This window comes from Notamacropus eugenii, chromosome 3, assembly GCF_028372415.1.
Source record: "Notamacropus eugenii isolate mMacEug1 chromosome 3, mMacEug1.pri_v2, whole genome shotgun sequence".
Classification (NCBI taxonomy): Eukaryota; Metazoa; Chordata; class Mammalia; order Diprotodontia; family Macropodidae; genus Notamacropus; species Notamacropus eugenii.
In genome coordinates, this window is record NC_092874.1 from 120,748,103 (window position 1) to 120,765,490 (window position 17,388).

The window sequence follows — 17,388 nt, forward strand, 5'->3', positions numbered from 1 at the left end:
TCTATATTTATTAAGTGTCCAAGGCGGGGGTTCTTAACTTTTTGTGTTGTGAGCCCTTCTGGCAGTCTGGTTAAGCCTATGGACCCCTTCTCAGAATACTACTTTTAAAAGCACAAAATAAAATACATAAGATTATAAAGGAAGCCAATTATACTGAAATGCAATTATCAAAAAGTTTTTTTTTTAAAGAAAATTCATGGATCTAAGGTGAAGAATTCCTGGTGTAAGGAAAGATTTAACCAAGACAATTCCTGCACTAATGGGCCTTATAGCCTAGGAAGGGGACAGGATACAAATAAAGATAACTTTGATACATGATAATTCTTAAGTGGACTAGATTGCCTTGATCAATATTGGTCCTGGTGAGCTGAAACTGGTTGTTTTTCTTTGACTCTGTATCCCCAGTACTAGCCTGGTACCTGGCACCTAGAAGCAGTTTAATAGATATTTGTTGATTGATGATAAAACAGACTTCCATCTGCTCGATCTCGAGGCAGGAAGATACTCCCAGGAGTGAAATATTGCACAGATGTGGCTATTTTGTTAATCTTGCGTAAGTGTTTTTCTTTCTTACAAGGAATCAATGATGGATGGCAGAGCTTGGGAAATCACTATTTTTAAAAAAGTGTGTTCAAGAGTTATAGAACAAAGTATTAGGTGAGAGCTGAGAGGCAAGTCCATTATCGCAGAAGGGGACTGAGGCGTGGCAAGGCTTCCTGGAAAAACTGACATTTGACTAGGATTCTAAAGGACAGGTAAGGAACTGAACAGGAAAAGAAGAGGAAGGAGGAAATTCCAAGTATTAGGATGAAAAACAAAGGCAAAGAGCCAGGAAATGCAGTAGGAGAAAGGGTGGTCTAGTTTAGACGGAATATAGAATGTTTGGAGGAGATGATAAAATTTCAAAGGCTGGGTAGCACTAAGTTCTGGGGAGCCCTGAATTCCAGTCCAGAGGGAATCAACTGAAGCTTTCTGAGTGGAGAAAGACAAGACCAGCAAGAGTTATGCATAAAGGAAATTATTCTAGTGGCTGGGTCAAGCAATCATTGGAGAGGGAAAAGAGAGTGGAGGATGGAAGAGGCTATTGTAATGGTTCAGATGATAATGAGGATCTGTACTAGGAGGGTGTGGATGGAAATAAAGAGGAGGGGAAATAAAAGGAGAAGGACATGGCTTAGTAAATAATTTTAGTGGAGAAGTGAGGGGAAATAAGGAGACAAGGAAAACCCATTCGTGGGCCTGTGATGGACCCTATAAGCTACCTTTTGAGTCCTGTTTCATGCTACTCCCCTTTCAAGTAAGCCATACCCCATTCCTGACTCACCAAGCATTTTCTACGTGCCAGATGTAGTGCTAAGCACTGTCTATACAAAGAAAGCAAAAACACAGTCCCTGCCCTGAAGGTGTCTACAATCTAACAAGGAAAATTATGTAAATAACTAGGTACATGTAAGATATATGCAGTTGCTTTCCTTTGTGTCTTTGCCTAAATTGTTTTTAAAACTAGTAATTCACTATGTCTAATATGAATGTAGAGCCTATATCAGATCACATGCTGTCTTGGGGAGGGAGGAGGAGAAGGAAGGGGAGAAAATTTGAAACTCAAAATCTTATGGAGGTAGATGTTGAAGACTAAAATAAATAAATTTTTAAAAAATCTAGGAATTCTCTCCCTTCTAATCCCTGACATTGAAACCTTTTCCATCTCCAAGACCCAGTTCAGAAATCACTTTCTCCATGAAATTTTCTGATATCCCCAGCTAAAAATAGGCCCTCCTCCTGTGGATTTATCATAACCTCCTTTTCTACCATACTGTAGTATAATGGGGAGAGAGTATAATGGATTTGGACTCAAGAGATCAGAGGCCCTTACGTTTTCTAGAAGTACGACTGTGATCAAGTCACTTCATCTCTCTGAGTCTCAGTTTCCGCATTTCTCAAGTGTTAAAAATATGTGCACCATTTCATCCAAGATTATTTTAAGGAAATCATTCTATAAAGGACAACAGTTGCTATCACATCATTGTTCTCAAGTTCCACCTTCTCTACGAAGTCTTTCCTGATCCTCTTGCCCAATAAATTACCTTGTACCTACTTATTTTTGTAGGTACAATAAAATGTACCTACATAAAATGTAAGCTCTTTGAAGTAAAGATTGTTTCAGAATTTATTTCATCTTTGTATCCCTAGGACTTATTGGGTGCCTGGTGTGTAGTAAAACGTGACATCTATCGTTGTAATCATTTTCTAAATTTTATTATAGGTTATTTGTAACCACCATGAAAATGGTCATTATTGTATTTAGGTTATTTGTATCCACACTATGAGAGATTATTCTATTTCCAGGCTATTTGTATCAACAGTGTGGGTGGTTATTATTTTATAGGGTATTAGAATCAACAGTGAGAGATTGTTACGTTTATAGACTATTGTATCAACAATCCGAATCAGTCAAGAAAGCCAAGCCAACACTGATGCTGCTTAGTCGTTTTTCAGTCCTCTTCAACTCTTCATGACCCCTTTTGGGGTTTGTTTGGCAAAGGTACTGGAGTAGTTTGCCATTTCCTTCTTCAGCTCCTTTTACAGATGAAGAAACCGAGGCAAACTAGGTTAAGTGGCTTACCCACTGGAGTTAGACGGCTAAGTAAATATCTGAGGTCAGATTTGGACTCATGAAGATGAGTCACCCTTACTCCAGGCCTAGCATGCTATCCACTGAGCCACCTAGCTGCCTGGTAAGGCAATCTTAGATGTATATTAAGAAAGGCACAGAGTTCAGGAAAGGAAATGATTGTCCCTCTGTACTCTGCTCTCATCAGATCACATCTGGAGTCTTACATTCTGTGGTAGGCATAACATTGTGGAAAAGATACTGATGAGCTAGAATGTCCAGAGAATAGAGAAGGGCCTTGGGTTCATGTCATATGAAGATGGAATGAGGGTTGCTTAGGCTAGAGAAGACTCTGTGGTGGCTATCTTCAAGTATCTGACTAACCATCTATCATGCAGAAAAGGAATCATAGCCATTCCACTCGGCAAAAACAGGGGCAAAGGATGGAAGTTGTAAGGAGCAAATTTGTGCTTGATGGGATGGAAAACTGCCTTCCAATTAAAGCTGCCTAAAAGTAGAATGCGCTGTCTGAAAAGAGTGGCTTCTTCTTCACTTACGCTCTTTAAGCAAAGGCTGGATGATTTGTTAGATACATAATGTTGTTGTTGTTCAGTCATGTCTGACTCTTCATGGAACCATTTGGGTTTGGTTTTTCTTTTTGGCAATGATGCTAGAGTGGTTCACCATTTCCTTCTCTAGCTCATTTTACAGATGAGGAAACTGAGGCAGAGAGGGTTAAGTGACTTGCCCAGGGTCTTATAGCTAGTAAGTGTCTGAAGCCAGTTTGAACTCTGGCCTTTTCTATCTCCAGGCCTGGCACTCTATCCATTGTGCCACCCAGCTTAGTAAACTGCCTGAGGCTCAGGTAGATAAACATGCCTTGCCCAAGATCAGATAGATGACCAGTGTGTGTCAGCGATAAGCTATGAACTTGGGTCCTCCTGACTCCAAAGTCATTCTTCTATACTTTACACTACCACTGGTTAGTAACTTGCACATAGTAGGGGTGATACATGTTTACTATGTTGCAAAAAACAGCTTGTACCCAAATGCCAAGCCCAAAGGGCAACACTCACGGCATCTCCTCAGGCAAGACGTCTGCCAGGATGTTGATTGAATCTGTCTTGGCCTTGGAAGTTGGGGCTGCAGCCAAGAGAATCTTCAGCAAAGCAATCTGTGAATGGAGGAGACAAAGTTCCCCATTCCCCACCCCCAGAGACACAGAGCCGGAAGAGACCCAAGGCAGCTCCCTGTTGCTCCGTCTTGCTCAGGCAGGGACATTGAGCAGTTTTCAGTTTCTTAATGGTACTTTGCATTTGGAGGGGGTTCCCTTGGTACTCTCAGGGTATAGGGGAGACAGCACAGGACTGGGAGCCACGAGACCTCAATACAAAAGTCTTTGTGTTTAGTAGTTGTGTGATTGTAAGTCAATCATTTGATTTTTCTGAACGCTAGGTTCTAGGATAGCAGAAAGCATTGAGAATACTTGGCAAGGCTTGACACACTATGGAATTGTCAGCTCCTATTTTTATCACTCCTCTATCTTCAGAGGAAGAGAGAGAAGGGAGCAAACATTTATTAAGTGCCTAATGTGTACCAGTCAGTGTGTTGAGTAAGCATTTTATAGATATTATCTTCTATATTCTGAAGAACTAACATCTTTAGAAAGGGGAGAGCTCCAAATGGAATAGACTTGCCTAAGGTAACAACTAAATTTGGAACTGGGATAATCGATGACAAGAACTATCATTTACATAATCCTTTAAGGTTTGCAAAGTACTTTATACATAGTATTTCCTTTGATCCTTTAAACAACCTGTGAGTGGGTACTATCATTATTCTCATTTTACAGGTGAGGAAACTGAGGCAGACAGCGATTTGCTGAGGGTCACACAGATAGTCAGTATCTTAGGCAGGACTTTAACTCAGGTCTTCCTGTCTCCAAGATGCAGTATGCACTAAGCCACCTCGTGCTTCCAAGATTCACATTCTTAAAGGATATTCTTGCTAAGATGAAAGGAAGGAGATTTGAGGGAGATAGGAAAATACCACAGGAATCAGTTGGGTAAAGAAAATAGTGAAAAAGCCCTGATTCTATCTTTCTTCCTCTGAATTCTGACCAGCTGTGTTCTCCTGCTGAAGAGTCCCCACATATCTACGGTTCAGAAAGACCACTAGCTATGCTAAGTAAACTAGTGGTCTTTCCGAACGCTGTTGGATAAATTTGGAAAGGCTTCTCAGAGTCAGAAGAACTGGGTCTGAGTGATGCCAACTGTGTCCCCAACTAGCTGTCAGGCCTTGGACAAAGCCTTCTTGGGCTGCAGTTTCCTTATCTGTAAAATGGAGAAGTCAAACTAAATGATGCCTAAGGTCCTTACCAGCTCAGACAGTTTGGACTTCTATGAGTCTAAAACATTAGAAAGGGCCTAGGCTGCCTCAGATGGGCAAAAAATACCCACAGTTCTCTTCCTCCCAAAGAGGGCTAAGGGATTTATGCCACTTTCCCCTCTAACCAAAACACCAAAGCAGACCTGCACAGACCTGCAGGCCACAAGTTGTATAGACCTGTACTAGAGTCACGGATCCAAATTACAGGAGAGCACGTAACTGTGAGCTGACTCAACTGTTCAGGAAAATCTTTGGAGCCCAGTGGCATCATCCTGGAAATCAATCCTAATGAGAAGTCAGCCCTGAATGGTTCCTGCAGCTCCTTCCCAGAGCAGAGGAGTGAGGTCAGGACCTGGATGAGGGGGACACTGCTTAACCTACCATGTATTGTGGGAGATTATACAGCATGGCCTGGTAAAGGATTTCACATGGGGTCTGCTGCACCTCCTCTTCTCCCTGTGCCAGGAAGCAGAAAGATTATTCAGCATCTCTGGACCACTCACTTTCTATTTGCCTAGGGGTTCTTCCTGGCTAATTGAGGAGAGGTAATGTGGCTTCATGCTAGAAGAGCACCAAACTGTGGGGCAGGGAAGGAATCTGCGTTCAGATCACAGCCATCTCTAATGAGCTGTGTCACCATAGGCCTCTTAAGCTCTCTGGGGCTCCTTTTTCAAATCTGTAAAATGAAAGGAATTTCTAGGATTCTTCACAGCACTAATGTTGCTGGGTTCTATTCCTCGCCTCCCCCTGGCTGATGGCCCAGAATTCTCACTGTTTTCTAGGTGGGGAGAACAAGGCAACATCCCTATGCTGAATTAGAGCCAGAGACCCAGGAGTTAATCTGCCAAGGCTTCTGCCAAGGCTTCATTAGACACAGAGAGGGATGTGCCATGGGCTAGATATGCCTGAGCTCAGCACAGCCCCAGGCAAGACCGTGACACACAGTGATGAGGACAGAACCCCCAAAGCTCTCTTACAGTGTCAGAGCAGAAGGGAGGGGAGGCAGGGGAAGAGGAAGAGAAGGTCACGACAAAAGGAGAAAAGAAAAAAGGGGGAGGGAGACGAGAAAGTGGAGAAGAGAATGGGAATTTGGGAAAGGAAAGAGACAGGGATATGTCCATAAGACAGCCTTTGTGGTAGGAAGAGAAAAGCAGCAAAGACAGAGTGAAAAAGGAGTCTTCCTCTTCCCCTCCTTGGCAAAAAGTATGCAACTACCCCAACATTTTTGCTTTTGGTGACAAATATTTGCTGCCTGATATGAAGCTTTCACTTTTATAGGATGAGGGATGAGAAACAGGAAAGATGGGAGTGAGAGGCCACAATGCGGCCAACCCTCCACCCATCCCTTCCCCCAAGGCAGGACCCCTAGGCCCTGTGGACATAGCTCTTGGGACTCAAACCAGGTTCAGTATCTGTACAGAGGGCAACAAAAGTGTCACCAGGGCCTTGGCACACAGGGCTCTTGAAGAATGAGGACAGGATGTCTTCTCTTTGCCCCCATTCTGCTTGTTCTTCCTGAGCCTGTACAGAATTCCGAAGCCCCATCTGGGTCTGCCTTCTGCCTTCCCCACAGCCACCAGGCCTCTTGTCTCACCAGGGACATGGGACACTTTTCCAACTCCTCTTCATTCTTAATCTGAACATCAGAGATGGAGATGTACTTGTGCTACGGAGACAGGGAGAAATGAGCACATGGGGAGAGAGACAAAAATGATTGACCATGATGGTGGAGAGCAAAGTTATGCCCACTGTCTGGGGTGTGCTCCAGAACACAAGCAGACATGGCTCAGCCAAAACAGGAAATGTACAGTGCCCACTTGTCCTGGAGCCATGGGCTTGAGAGGCCTGCTTTCCTAGGAGAGGGTTTGGCCACTCTTAATACACTGTCCCAAGCCCCAAGCAATGGCTAACCACAACCTGCCTTACATGGATGATATGATCATAGATTTAGAGTTGGAAAGGGCCTGTCAAAGGTCATCAAACCCAATCCATTCTAGAGATGAGGAAACTGAAGCCTCATAAGTAACTTGTCCAAGGCTGCCCAGATAGTAATTATCTGTAAAGGCTTCAAGTCCAGCTCCCTACTGTTTGCTGAACTGAACTGATTTAAAGAGATGGAGAGATAAAAGAAGGAATAGGGGGCAGGTAGGTGGCACAGTGGATAGAACACCAGCCCTGGAGTTAGGAGGACCTGAGTTCAAATCCAGCCTCAGACAATTGAAACTTGCTAGCTGTGTGATATTGGGCAAGTCACTTAATCCCAAATACCTTGCCTTCCCCCCTCCAAGAAAAAAGAAAAAAGAAGGAAGGAAGGAAAGAGAAGAAATGAAGGAGAGGGGAAAGGAGAAAGAAGGGAAAAAAGGAAAATGTTCATCATATTGGATTGTTCTCAAAAGGACAACGTTAATAGATCCCAGAGAGACTCCTGATCTCATCTTCTTGGGACGGTGGCCAGAGTGAGATGTTAGAATTCTGGGACTTCCCTGATAAACAAGTAGACTTTCCCACCCCGGGACACTAGGCTCAGCTACCTGCTTCAGGGTCTTCACGCTTTCATGGATGGGCCTCGGCAATCCCACCAAGGTGTCTGTGTCCCTGCAAGAAGTAAAAATGCCCAAAACAACCAGATTAAAGGCCTCACCCAGAATAACAAAAAAAATTCAGCTTCCTGCCCGGTTCCCTTCCTATGAGCCACAGGCCTTTTCCTCTTTCTCTCATCATCTCAGACACCTCCCATAGTTCCCAAAGACCCTGTTGTGGCCAAAGGAAACAAAAGACATTGAGGGGAGACTTGGGGGGAGGGGAAGAAGACACAGAGGATCTGGCTAGAAGTGTCAACTCTGTATCATCATTCCCATCTGAAAAAGGTTCCTATGTCTCAGGTCCTTTGTCTTCTTTGACTGGGAGCCTTAGAGGCAGGAAGGACCCCTTTACTCCAATGGGGGCCCCATCTTTGGAATTACAGTGATACAGGATAGGAAATCTGATCTGTTGATCAGGTGGAATCTGGCAGCATCAGGCATCATAAGAGGAGAGACAGTGCATAGAAACACTGGATCTGAAATCAGAAGAATGGGGTCCAAGTCCCAGCTCTGACACTGAGCAGCTGTGTAAACGTGGGCTAGTAGAAATAATATTTATTTAACACTTTACATGCCACGCCCTGTGCTGAGCATTTCATAAATTTATCTTATTTGATCCTCACCACAACCCTACCAGGTGGGCACTTATTATTCTCATTTTACATATGAGAAAACTGAGGCAAGCAGAGGTTAAATGCCTTGCACAAAGGCCCATAGCTAGTATCTGGGGTTGGATTTGAACTCAGATCTTCCTGACTAGAGGCCCAGCTCTCTATCTACTGTGCCACCTGGCTGCTTCGCCAAGTATCTTAAGCTTCCAGAAGAATGCCAAGTTCCCTGAGAGGAAGAACAATGTCATTTTTATCTCACACAGTGCCAGGGCATATAATAGGCTATTAGTAACTGCTTCTTGCACTGCAGTGGTTTCCTCCTCTGGAAAATGGGAATAATGACATTTGTACCCCTCCCAGGATTGCCGTGAGCAAAGTGCTTCACAAGCCTTAAGAAGCTATGGCGACACCCCTTAACAGACCTGGGGGTCCAAAGGCATGGAATGTTGCATACAACATTGGACAGATATTGCAATGTTCATGTAACAGTATATAGATTCTTTCCATATGCTAGAAATTCTGTTTTACTGAATTTTTACACCCTTTTTAAAAAAAATTCTTTTTGTAAGAGATGGTTCTCTAGGAGGAGGAAGGGAAGGGATAGAAGAGGGAATAAGGTGATGTACCAACAAAAGATACTGACAATTCCAGACTTCTATACCATGTCCTTGGCCCTGGATACCTACCTCTCCCATCCCTTCCTCAGTTACATTTTGTGTTGTGTTCCTCCTTTAGATTATAAACTCCTTGAGGGTAAGGACTATCTCAAGTAAGCACAAAATTGGAAAGTGAGACAAGGGATAATCATGCATTTAGACAATTTTGCTTAAGTGCTTCCAGGAAATGTATTTTTTCAGGATTTTTTAAAATACTTGATCAGAAACATACATTGCACCAAAATAAAACACATTAAATGAAATAGTAAAAAAAAAAAAAGATATTCACAAAAGTCTCTTTTAAAAAGGCTACATAGACTTCAATTATTATGATCATAGGATGATGCAGCTTGAAGATGGGAACAGGAAAGCCCCTCTAGAAAGGCTGTGGGGTTTATCCAGAGTCAAAACTAGTCAGTGGGAGAGCTTCCAGAATTCAGTCCTGTGGACAACGTTCACCCTGAAATATCAGTATGAAAGGAACTTCTTAAGTGATGCTCATATGCTCCGAAAAGGAAGGAGAAAGGGAGGTAGGGGTGGAGAGGAGGTCTCCAAGTTCAGCCTTTTCTTTGTACGGTGCATAGGACGGAGTTGTGAAGGCCAGCGGCTCTGCCACTGACTAGCTCGTTGACCTCAGGCAGGCACCCAAACTTCCTGGGCCTTGGTTTCTCTCCTTGTAAAATGAGAAGGGGCAGACAAGGCTGTTCCAATTCTGACATCCTGAGTCCATGACTGTCAGGCAGCACTTTCTAATTTCCTGTTCCTTATGTCAAGAACTCACTATACGCTCTCATGTTCCGTCATCCCTCCCCGCCTGTCCTCCCACCTCTAGATCACAAAGACACTTACTGCCCCAGAGTGAAGCCGATGAATTTGTTCCTGCTGATCTCCAAGAAGTGCTCAATGTCCTTCTGTCTGAGGGGACAGCAAAGAAATCAGACGGAAAGATAGATAGAAAAGTCAGTCAGCCAGTCAACAAGCATTTATTAATTAACTAATTAAATTATATACATTGTATATATACCAGGCACATGAAAGAAAAAAAATAGCATATTGCAAAAGAAAGTCTTCAAGGACCTCCATCTAGATCCTGAGCTGTGGGGGTTGGAGAAGAGAATAAGGGGCAACATAGCCCAGAAGACTAGAGCCCAGAATCTCTGGCTCTCCATGGAGCTTGTTTTGTCACAATTTTTCCCATTTCTGACCAAACAAACCTGACCTTTGAGGTCCAGGGTAGACCTTCTGGAAAACCCCTACACTCTGCCAATAAGCATTTATTAAGTGCTTACTGTGTGCAAGACAGAGAGACTTTAAAGGCATAGGTCCTCAGGCCCTGAAATGTGGGAAAGAGAGTGGGAACAGAGAAGAGAGAAAGAGGCAGGCCACAGCTCCAGAAAACCCAGGATTCCTAGGTCCCAGTCAAGCCCACTTTGTCTTAGAGCATTCCCTCCAGTGAAGACATATCTCATATATGCCTTCTGTTATTTTGCTGTGGGAACTTTGCTCACTTCTTTGAGAGTGGATAGAGTGCTGGACCTAGAGTCAGGAAGATGGAAGATCTGAGTTCACATGTAACCTCAGACCCTGGGCTATGTCACTTAATCTTTAGCTATGTGACCCTGGGCAAGTCATTTAACCTTTGTCTGCCTCAGTTTCCTCAATTGTAAAATGGAGATAATTATAGTATCTACACCTCGTGGGGTTGTTGTGAGGATCAAATAAGACAATATTTGTATAATGTTTAACAGAGCACCTGGCACATAGTCGCAAAGTAAATGCTTCTTCCCTTCCCCTTCCAGGCCAAACATACCTGACCTTGGGGGCCCATGGTAAACCCTTGGGGAAAGTCACACGCTCTGTGGTGGGAGTCTGGGAGGGTCGAGGTGGGACCAGGGGTCCCCGCTCCAGCAGGTCAAGCTCTCCATCCAAGGTGTTCTCTGCTTCTCCTGGCTCTTCCTCCTCCTCCGGGGGAGGTTCTTCATTCTTGAAGAGATCCCGCTCATTGTAGATATCCAGGCTGTCTTGCTTTGTGAGGAGCTGCTGAGCCAAGTCAGAAGTGAATGGGGGTCACAAAGAACAACCCTTATCCCACAGTTGTTCGCCTCCCTGAAGACTCTGCTACAAGAGCAGGGTAGGGGCATGAAGTGGTGGGGGGGGGAGGAGGAAGAAGGACTAGGTCCATGCCAGCTTGTCCAAAGTTCCTCTTCTTTTCCAAGGACTCCATTTCCCATTTCCTACCCCCTTGGCTCTGTCCCAATACAGAAAACTCCCGATTGGTCACACTAATAGAAAAGGGGGAAATGGCATAGACACAACCTCCTTCTACCCACCTCATGACAGCAGAGGGTCCAAAAATCATTTCTAGTTAGCTTCGCCAATGCCCTGCATTGCTTTTTTTCATTTTTAAGGAATTCAGAGAAGGGAGGCAAGGCATGTGGAATAAAAAACATTCCTTCCTAATGTGAGCATTTAAATTACTATCTATTCCAGCCAGTTAGTAAGTTGGTTTCAATCTGGTGCAAAGGAGTTTTGCGTTACCTGCGGGTCAGTTCCATGGCCTGATCCACAGTCCTTATGTACCCTTAACCCTGAGCCAGCAATCTATGCTTCTATTACAAGGATAACATACAAGGTGAGCAGAAGACTCACCCTAAAACCCTTCCCCAATCCTTGGGGTGGGGTGAACCCTTCAAGCAAGTGAGTTGGAGCAGCAGCATCCTTAGTCATAAAGGACAGTGTCTGACATGGACAGCCTAGAACCCCAAAAGAAATGCTGTATCTTGGGGCATCCACTCCCCTCACAAGACACACACACCCCTTTGGGGCCTTCAGTTATTTTATACTAAATGTCGGAACGTTTTTCTTTCCAGTCACAGGGGTCCAGGGGAGACAAATGCACACATCAGAGGAAGCCTAGCTTAGCAGAGGTAAGAGCAGGGGGAACCACTCCAGGAGCTCCAGGGCCTGGGGATAGAGGCCCTTAAAAACTCTCTTTCCTGGTTTGCTTTGCAAAGCCCTACCTGGCCCTTGTGGGGTCCATGGATGCTCAGGACTTCTGGGAGTTGGACAGCAAGAGCCCAAGGAAGGTCTATGTTCAGCTAGAATCTGTGGGGTCTAGACTCTGGCCAATCCCAAGGGAAGCAGGACAGAGCAAGTCAACATGCTAGAGCCTGGTGTAATAAAGATGCTGCCTGCCCCAAAAGGACACTGAGAACTCTTCTGAGGAGATAACCCCAGTCCCTGGGACTTCCACAGAGGAGGCCAGGTTAGGTCAAGGTCTTTTATGTGCCTGATCATGTTATCCTCTCCCCCTTCTCTGCTGAAGATGGGCATTTGGCTTCAGGTGGCATTTCCAGGTTTGCGCTTTGTTCATCTGTGCAAAGACAGCGTCACTCAGGAGACGGTCACTCACCTTCCGTCCCCGGCGGCCTCGCTGTTTGGAGGACTGTGGTGCCATCTGTGACTCCCCCAGGTCCAGGGTATAGGAGGGGGGTGAGGCTGCCCTCATGCTGCGGACCACCTGGATGCTGTCCTCTGCCAGGGGAGGCAGGCCAAATTCTGCCCTCTTCTGTATCTTCAAGGCCTGTAGGATCTCAAAACCACCCAAGGTAAACTGAGGGAGAGAGAGAAAGAAAAAGAGAAGGGCAATGGATACAAAAGAGGAAATCTGCAGCTTCTTCAGTCAACAACCCAACAAGAACTAGAAAGAAGAGGAAGGGGCTTTTTGCCAGGGTATTAACTGTGGTTCTAAGGAACTTGGGGTTTAAGATGTTAATTAATAATAGCTTTAAAATTATAATTATTTATAACTGTTTTATTAAAATATAAACATTATCAATATTGAACATCAATATGTCAAGCAAACTTACTTGGTAATTACATTTAAATTAATAATGTATATTTATATGCCTGACTCCTTGGACAAGTTCCTTAAACTCCCTGAGCCTTAGTTTCCTTATTCATAAAATGGGATGATAATAATATTTGCACTGTGTCTTTATAAAACTAAAAGGACTAAAGAAATATTAATTTCTAATTATTTTTACTATAGCACTTTTCATGTGTTAACTAATTTCATCCTAATGATTTTTGTTGTTCAGTCACTTCAGTCATGCCTGACTCTCTGTGACCCCATATGGGGTTGTCATGGCAAAGATACTGGAGTGGTTTGCCATTTCCTTCTCCAGCTCATTTTACTGATGAGAAAATTGAGGCCAACTGGGTTAGGTGATTTATTCAGGATCACACAACTAAGAAGTATCTGAGGCAGGATTTGAACTCAGAAAGATGAGTCTTCCTGACTCCAGACCCAGCACTCTATTCACTTCATATCCTTACAACAGCCCTGTGAAATAGGTGGTACAAAAATTATCTCATGTTATAGATGAAGGAACTCTGTCCAAGAACACCAAGCTAAGTGAGAGAGACGTAATGATTGCCATTTTACTATCTCAGAGCTTGTAACAACTTCAGGGGAAGGACACATATATGGCCCAAAATGGGGATTCCTTGGGCCTCACTGGAAAAACAATCTGATAAAAGCCAGATTCTTCCTTTCAGGCATCAGAATTCAGGCATCCTAAACCAAGCCAGAGAGACTGTTAGTGGGATTAAGCAGGATGAGTCTCCCTTGCAGAGTGAAACAACCATTGGTAAATCTGCTTCCCCACATGGTCAGGTAGAGAAGGTATGGAACATGTACTGTAGAGTTAGAATGGGAAAAGTCAGGCTGAATTAATAAAACAATATGAATAAGTGACTTTTATATAGTACTTCAAGGTCTGCAAAATGCTTTTCTACATTCTCTAATTTGATGGTTACAATAGTTCAAGAAAGTGGGTCCTAAGGTATATTATTCATGCTTTAGTAATACAGTACAATCTTTTGAAGTAGGTACTATTATTATGGTGCAGTGGATTGTGAGCAGGGCCTGGATTCAAGAAGATTCATCTTAAGTTCAAATTTGACTTAAGTTCAAATCAGACACTCACTAGCTGTATGACCCTAGGCAAGTCATTTCACTCTGTTTGCTTCAGTTTCCTCATCTGTAAAATGATCTGGAGGAGGAAATGGCAAAATATCCTGTATCTCTGCCAAGAAAACCCCAGATGGGGTCACAAAGAGTCAATACATGACTGAACAAGCTATTATCATCTCCATCTTACAGATGAGAAAACTGAGGCTCAGCGAGGTTACATGTCTTATCTATGATTAGACAGGGAGTAGCACCCTGCCTTTACTGACTCCTACATTAGTATCTTTTTCACTGTTACAGTATCTATAGCATGTTACTTATATTTCGGTATGCTTACTGATGTTGCCTTATGATTGTGAGAAGAGGGATCATGTGTTCTTTTCCATCCCTTCCCAGTGCCCATTACATCCATGGCATAGTGGATCCAGGTCTGACGTTGAATTCAGGAAGACCTCAGTTTGTAACCTAGCCTCTGCTCCATCCTAACCTGGGCAAATCACTTCATCTCACTGAGACTCCATTTCATCATCTGTAAAATGGGGGTGACAATAGCATCTACTTCAAAAGACTGTGTTATTATCCCTGTTTTCCTGATCAAGAAACTAAGGCTAAGAGAGGTTTAGTCACACAGCTATTAAATTTTAGAGGCAGGATTCAAGCCTAGACCTCCCTGACTCCAAGCCTAATGATCTTTCCACTAGAGGGAAAGAGACTGGATGTACGATTTCATTGGTATAGAGAACACTTTGCCTGATTATCTATGTTTGTTATAAGGATTTTTTTTCTTTTTTCAGTTGGAGGAGGGGACGGAAAGGAAAGATGATGAATTTTTGTTAATTGAAAAAAAGTTAATTTAATTTTAACAAAGTGTACTGGAAGTTCATAGAGGTTTAGTAACTTGCTCAAGATCACATAATACGAGTCAGCAGTGAGGCCAGGACTAGATTCCAGGCATGATCGGTTTTTAGGACCCCTCCCTCAATTTTAAAAAACCATCACATTACACTCATTTCTAAGCCTTTCCTTTCTCCTTTCCTCTACCCGCCTCTCCATGCTACATAAGGAAAAGATTCCCCTAATCACAACATATGAAGGTATCTCTTCCTCTACTTCTCTTTCCTAAGAAAGACAGGGTTGAATAGCAGAAAGAACCCTGGATCAGAAAGTGAATCAGGAAATGGACTCAAGGCCTCTCCCTAACTGTCTCTATTAGTGTGGGAAACCTCTGTGAATCTCAGTTTCTTCATCTCAAAAGTGAGGAGCTTGGACTAAATTCTCTAAACTGCTGACCACTTTATACCTTTGTTTATACTGTGACAATTCTCTCCTTTGACCCAGTGCTCCCCTCTCTCCCACCCAAGTTTAGGAAACCCAGAGAAAGACAAGGGGAGTCAGGGTGTCAACAGAACTGCTCCATCACTCCTGTCTGATGAGGCAGGAAGGGGATAGGGTGGGCTGGATGACTCACCAGGACCACCTTCCACAGCAAGAGCAGGACCTTCTTCATGGGGAAGTGAGGAGCAAGGCCACTGCAGAATTTGGTGATCATGGAGAAAAGCAGGAGAACAAAAGGCTCCTCACTGTGCACTGGGAAACCTGGTGAGAAGAGGGTATTGAGAGGCATAGCCTTTAGGGGGAACCCTCACTGCTAGCAACCCTCCCTCTCTGCTAATGCATACACACACACTCAGGAGGGAGGTTTCCTACTGAAATGCATGGATATCGTTGTTTAGTGTAGAAATGGCTAAGACTCCAAATGCTGTTCACCAAGGGCAGAATGCAAATAAGTTGATGGCAATAAAAACAATTGAAAAGCTTACATCTCTTCATTGCTTTCCCTCTAAAAAACCTCAATGAAATTTCACAGCACCCATCTCATTTGTGCCCCCACTGACTGTTTCAAAGATTTTACAGATCATAAACCATCCCCATTACTATCCCGTTAGGTATGGAAGGACTGGGGTTACTATCCCTTCTTTACAGTTGAGAAGGAGAGGCACAGAAAGGTTATATAAACAACTTGCTCAAGATCAGATAGTAAATAGGTCATAGGAAGATAGATCTAGAGTTGAGGTCATCCAGTCTAACTCATCTCATTTTACAGTGGAGGAAACTGAGGCCCAGAGAGGTTAGGGGATTAGGCCAAGTTCACACAGGTGATGACAGATTCATTGGCAGCCAGGTCTGCTGACAAGTCACATCACGCCATGGTAAAAGGACGCATTAGTCTCACGGAGGTTTGTGGCCTCAGACAGCATGGCCATTTCCCTCCATAAGCTAAGGCCAATGGTGCATCCCACTTTCTGCTCCCAGAGTCATACTCCTCCTCACTCAGCTCAGTTCGGAAGGTTTCCCGGGCTGCCCTCCATCCACTAGGGTCTGTCTCCCGTTCCAGGCGAATGTTTTCTACCATCAGGTACATGACACTGAGCAGGACCCTGTGGGGTAGAGAGGAGACAGGTTGGAGGACTGTGGGATTGTAGCTCTTGGCCTGGTGGTTTGAGGGAATGAGATGCAAACTAGCTGACCCAAAGGAGGTAAGTCTATGTGTCCCACAGGTGTAGGTCTGCGGGTCTTTCCTTGGTATCTAAGGGCTGGGGTGCTCTAAGGAGTGGTGAAAACACTTCACAGTCAGAGGATGATACCCCAGGGGCCTGGAAGAAGGGAGGAACGGGAGTAAACAGGAAAAATAGTGGGAAAGTGGCAAGCCACCATTGTTGACTTCCCCTTTTTCCCAGGCTGGGTCTCTCTCTCTATTGACCTCATCCATCTGAGTTATCACTAGGCTTTTGCCTCTAGTTTCCTGATGGCCCAAGAGCTTACCAGGCTTGCAATGAGAATAGAACCCAAGAGTTCTGGCTCCTAGTTCAACCTTCTCCTATTCAGCTCTCAAGCTGGTAACACTCTCTAGTATGGGACTTTAGAAGAAGCCCTGAGGACCAGACACCCATAATTCCTGTTCACCTGAGCTCTGTGCTGTCTGCAAGGGAGATGGCTGGTTTCCGAAGGGCACTGCTACAGGCCTGACTGTTGCTGTCATAGGGAGAAAAAAGACAGTACAGAACTCACGAGAGACCTATTCACTGGCCATGTCTGGGATTCTCTCACACATATACAAACACATACACACAAAGCACAGAGAAGATGAGGAGGCTAGTACTAGCTATCAAGGGAAGATGAAATAATTAGAATCAGAATTCGTCTTTTTCTAGCACTTTAAGGTTCCAAGGCACTTGACATACATTATCTCATTTGATCTCACTGAGAGAAGAGAATATGAACTGTGGTTCTACCCATCTTGTGACTCCTATGGTAGCCAGCACAGTACTGGGCCTAGATCAGAGGTTCTTAACCTTTTTTGTGTCATGGATCCCTTTGGAGATTGGTGCCACCAATGGACTCCTCCTCAGAATAAAGATTTTAAATACGAAAAATAAAATACAAAGAAAATCAAACATTAGTGAAAATAAAGATGTAATTTTTTTCCCATCCAAGTTCACACACACACACTCCACCCCCGAATTCTATCCATAGACCCTGTGGGTCTCAGGTTAAAGACTCTCAC

The 17,388-nt window shown here is 44.0% G+C and overlaps 1 protein-coding gene across 10 annotated transcripts in view; it reads right to left on the reverse strand.

The window, feature by feature from the left end:
- The window catches only part of STRIP2 (striatin interacting protein 2), an 81,707-nt gene that overhangs the window by 44,948 nt on the left and 19,371 nt on the right, over nucleotides 1-17,388 (reverse strand). For 6 of the 10 annotated variants that reach the window (XM_072652760.1, XM_072652764.1, XM_072652768.1 and 3 more), the window contains exons 6-15: nucleotides 16,788-16,856; nucleotides 16,155-16,261; nucleotides 15,292-15,419; nucleotides 12,261-12,461; nucleotides 10,659-10,888; nucleotides 9,698-9,763; nucleotides 7,531-7,594; nucleotides 6,594-6,665; nucleotides 5,381-5,455; nucleotides 3,688-3,785 (exon numbers count right to left, since the gene is read on the reverse strand). In XM_072652760.1, the coding sequence (XP_072508861.1) occupies nucleotides 3,688-3,785; nucleotides 5,381-5,455; nucleotides 6,594-6,665; nucleotides 7,531-7,594; nucleotides 9,698-9,763; nucleotides 10,659-10,888; nucleotides 12,261-12,461; nucleotides 15,292-15,419; nucleotides 16,155-16,261; nucleotides 16,788-16,856 (1,110 nt within the window). The remainder of the gene's footprint in view (nucleotides 1-3,687; nucleotides 3,786-5,380; nucleotides 5,456-6,593; nucleotides 6,666-7,530; nucleotides 7,595-9,697; nucleotides 9,764-10,658; nucleotides 10,889-12,260; nucleotides 12,462-15,291; nucleotides 15,420-16,154; nucleotides 16,262-16,787; nucleotides 16,857-17,388) is intronic. The other 4 variants (XM_072652765.1, XM_072652759.1, XM_072652767.1 and 1 more) reach the window with 2 other exon arrangements.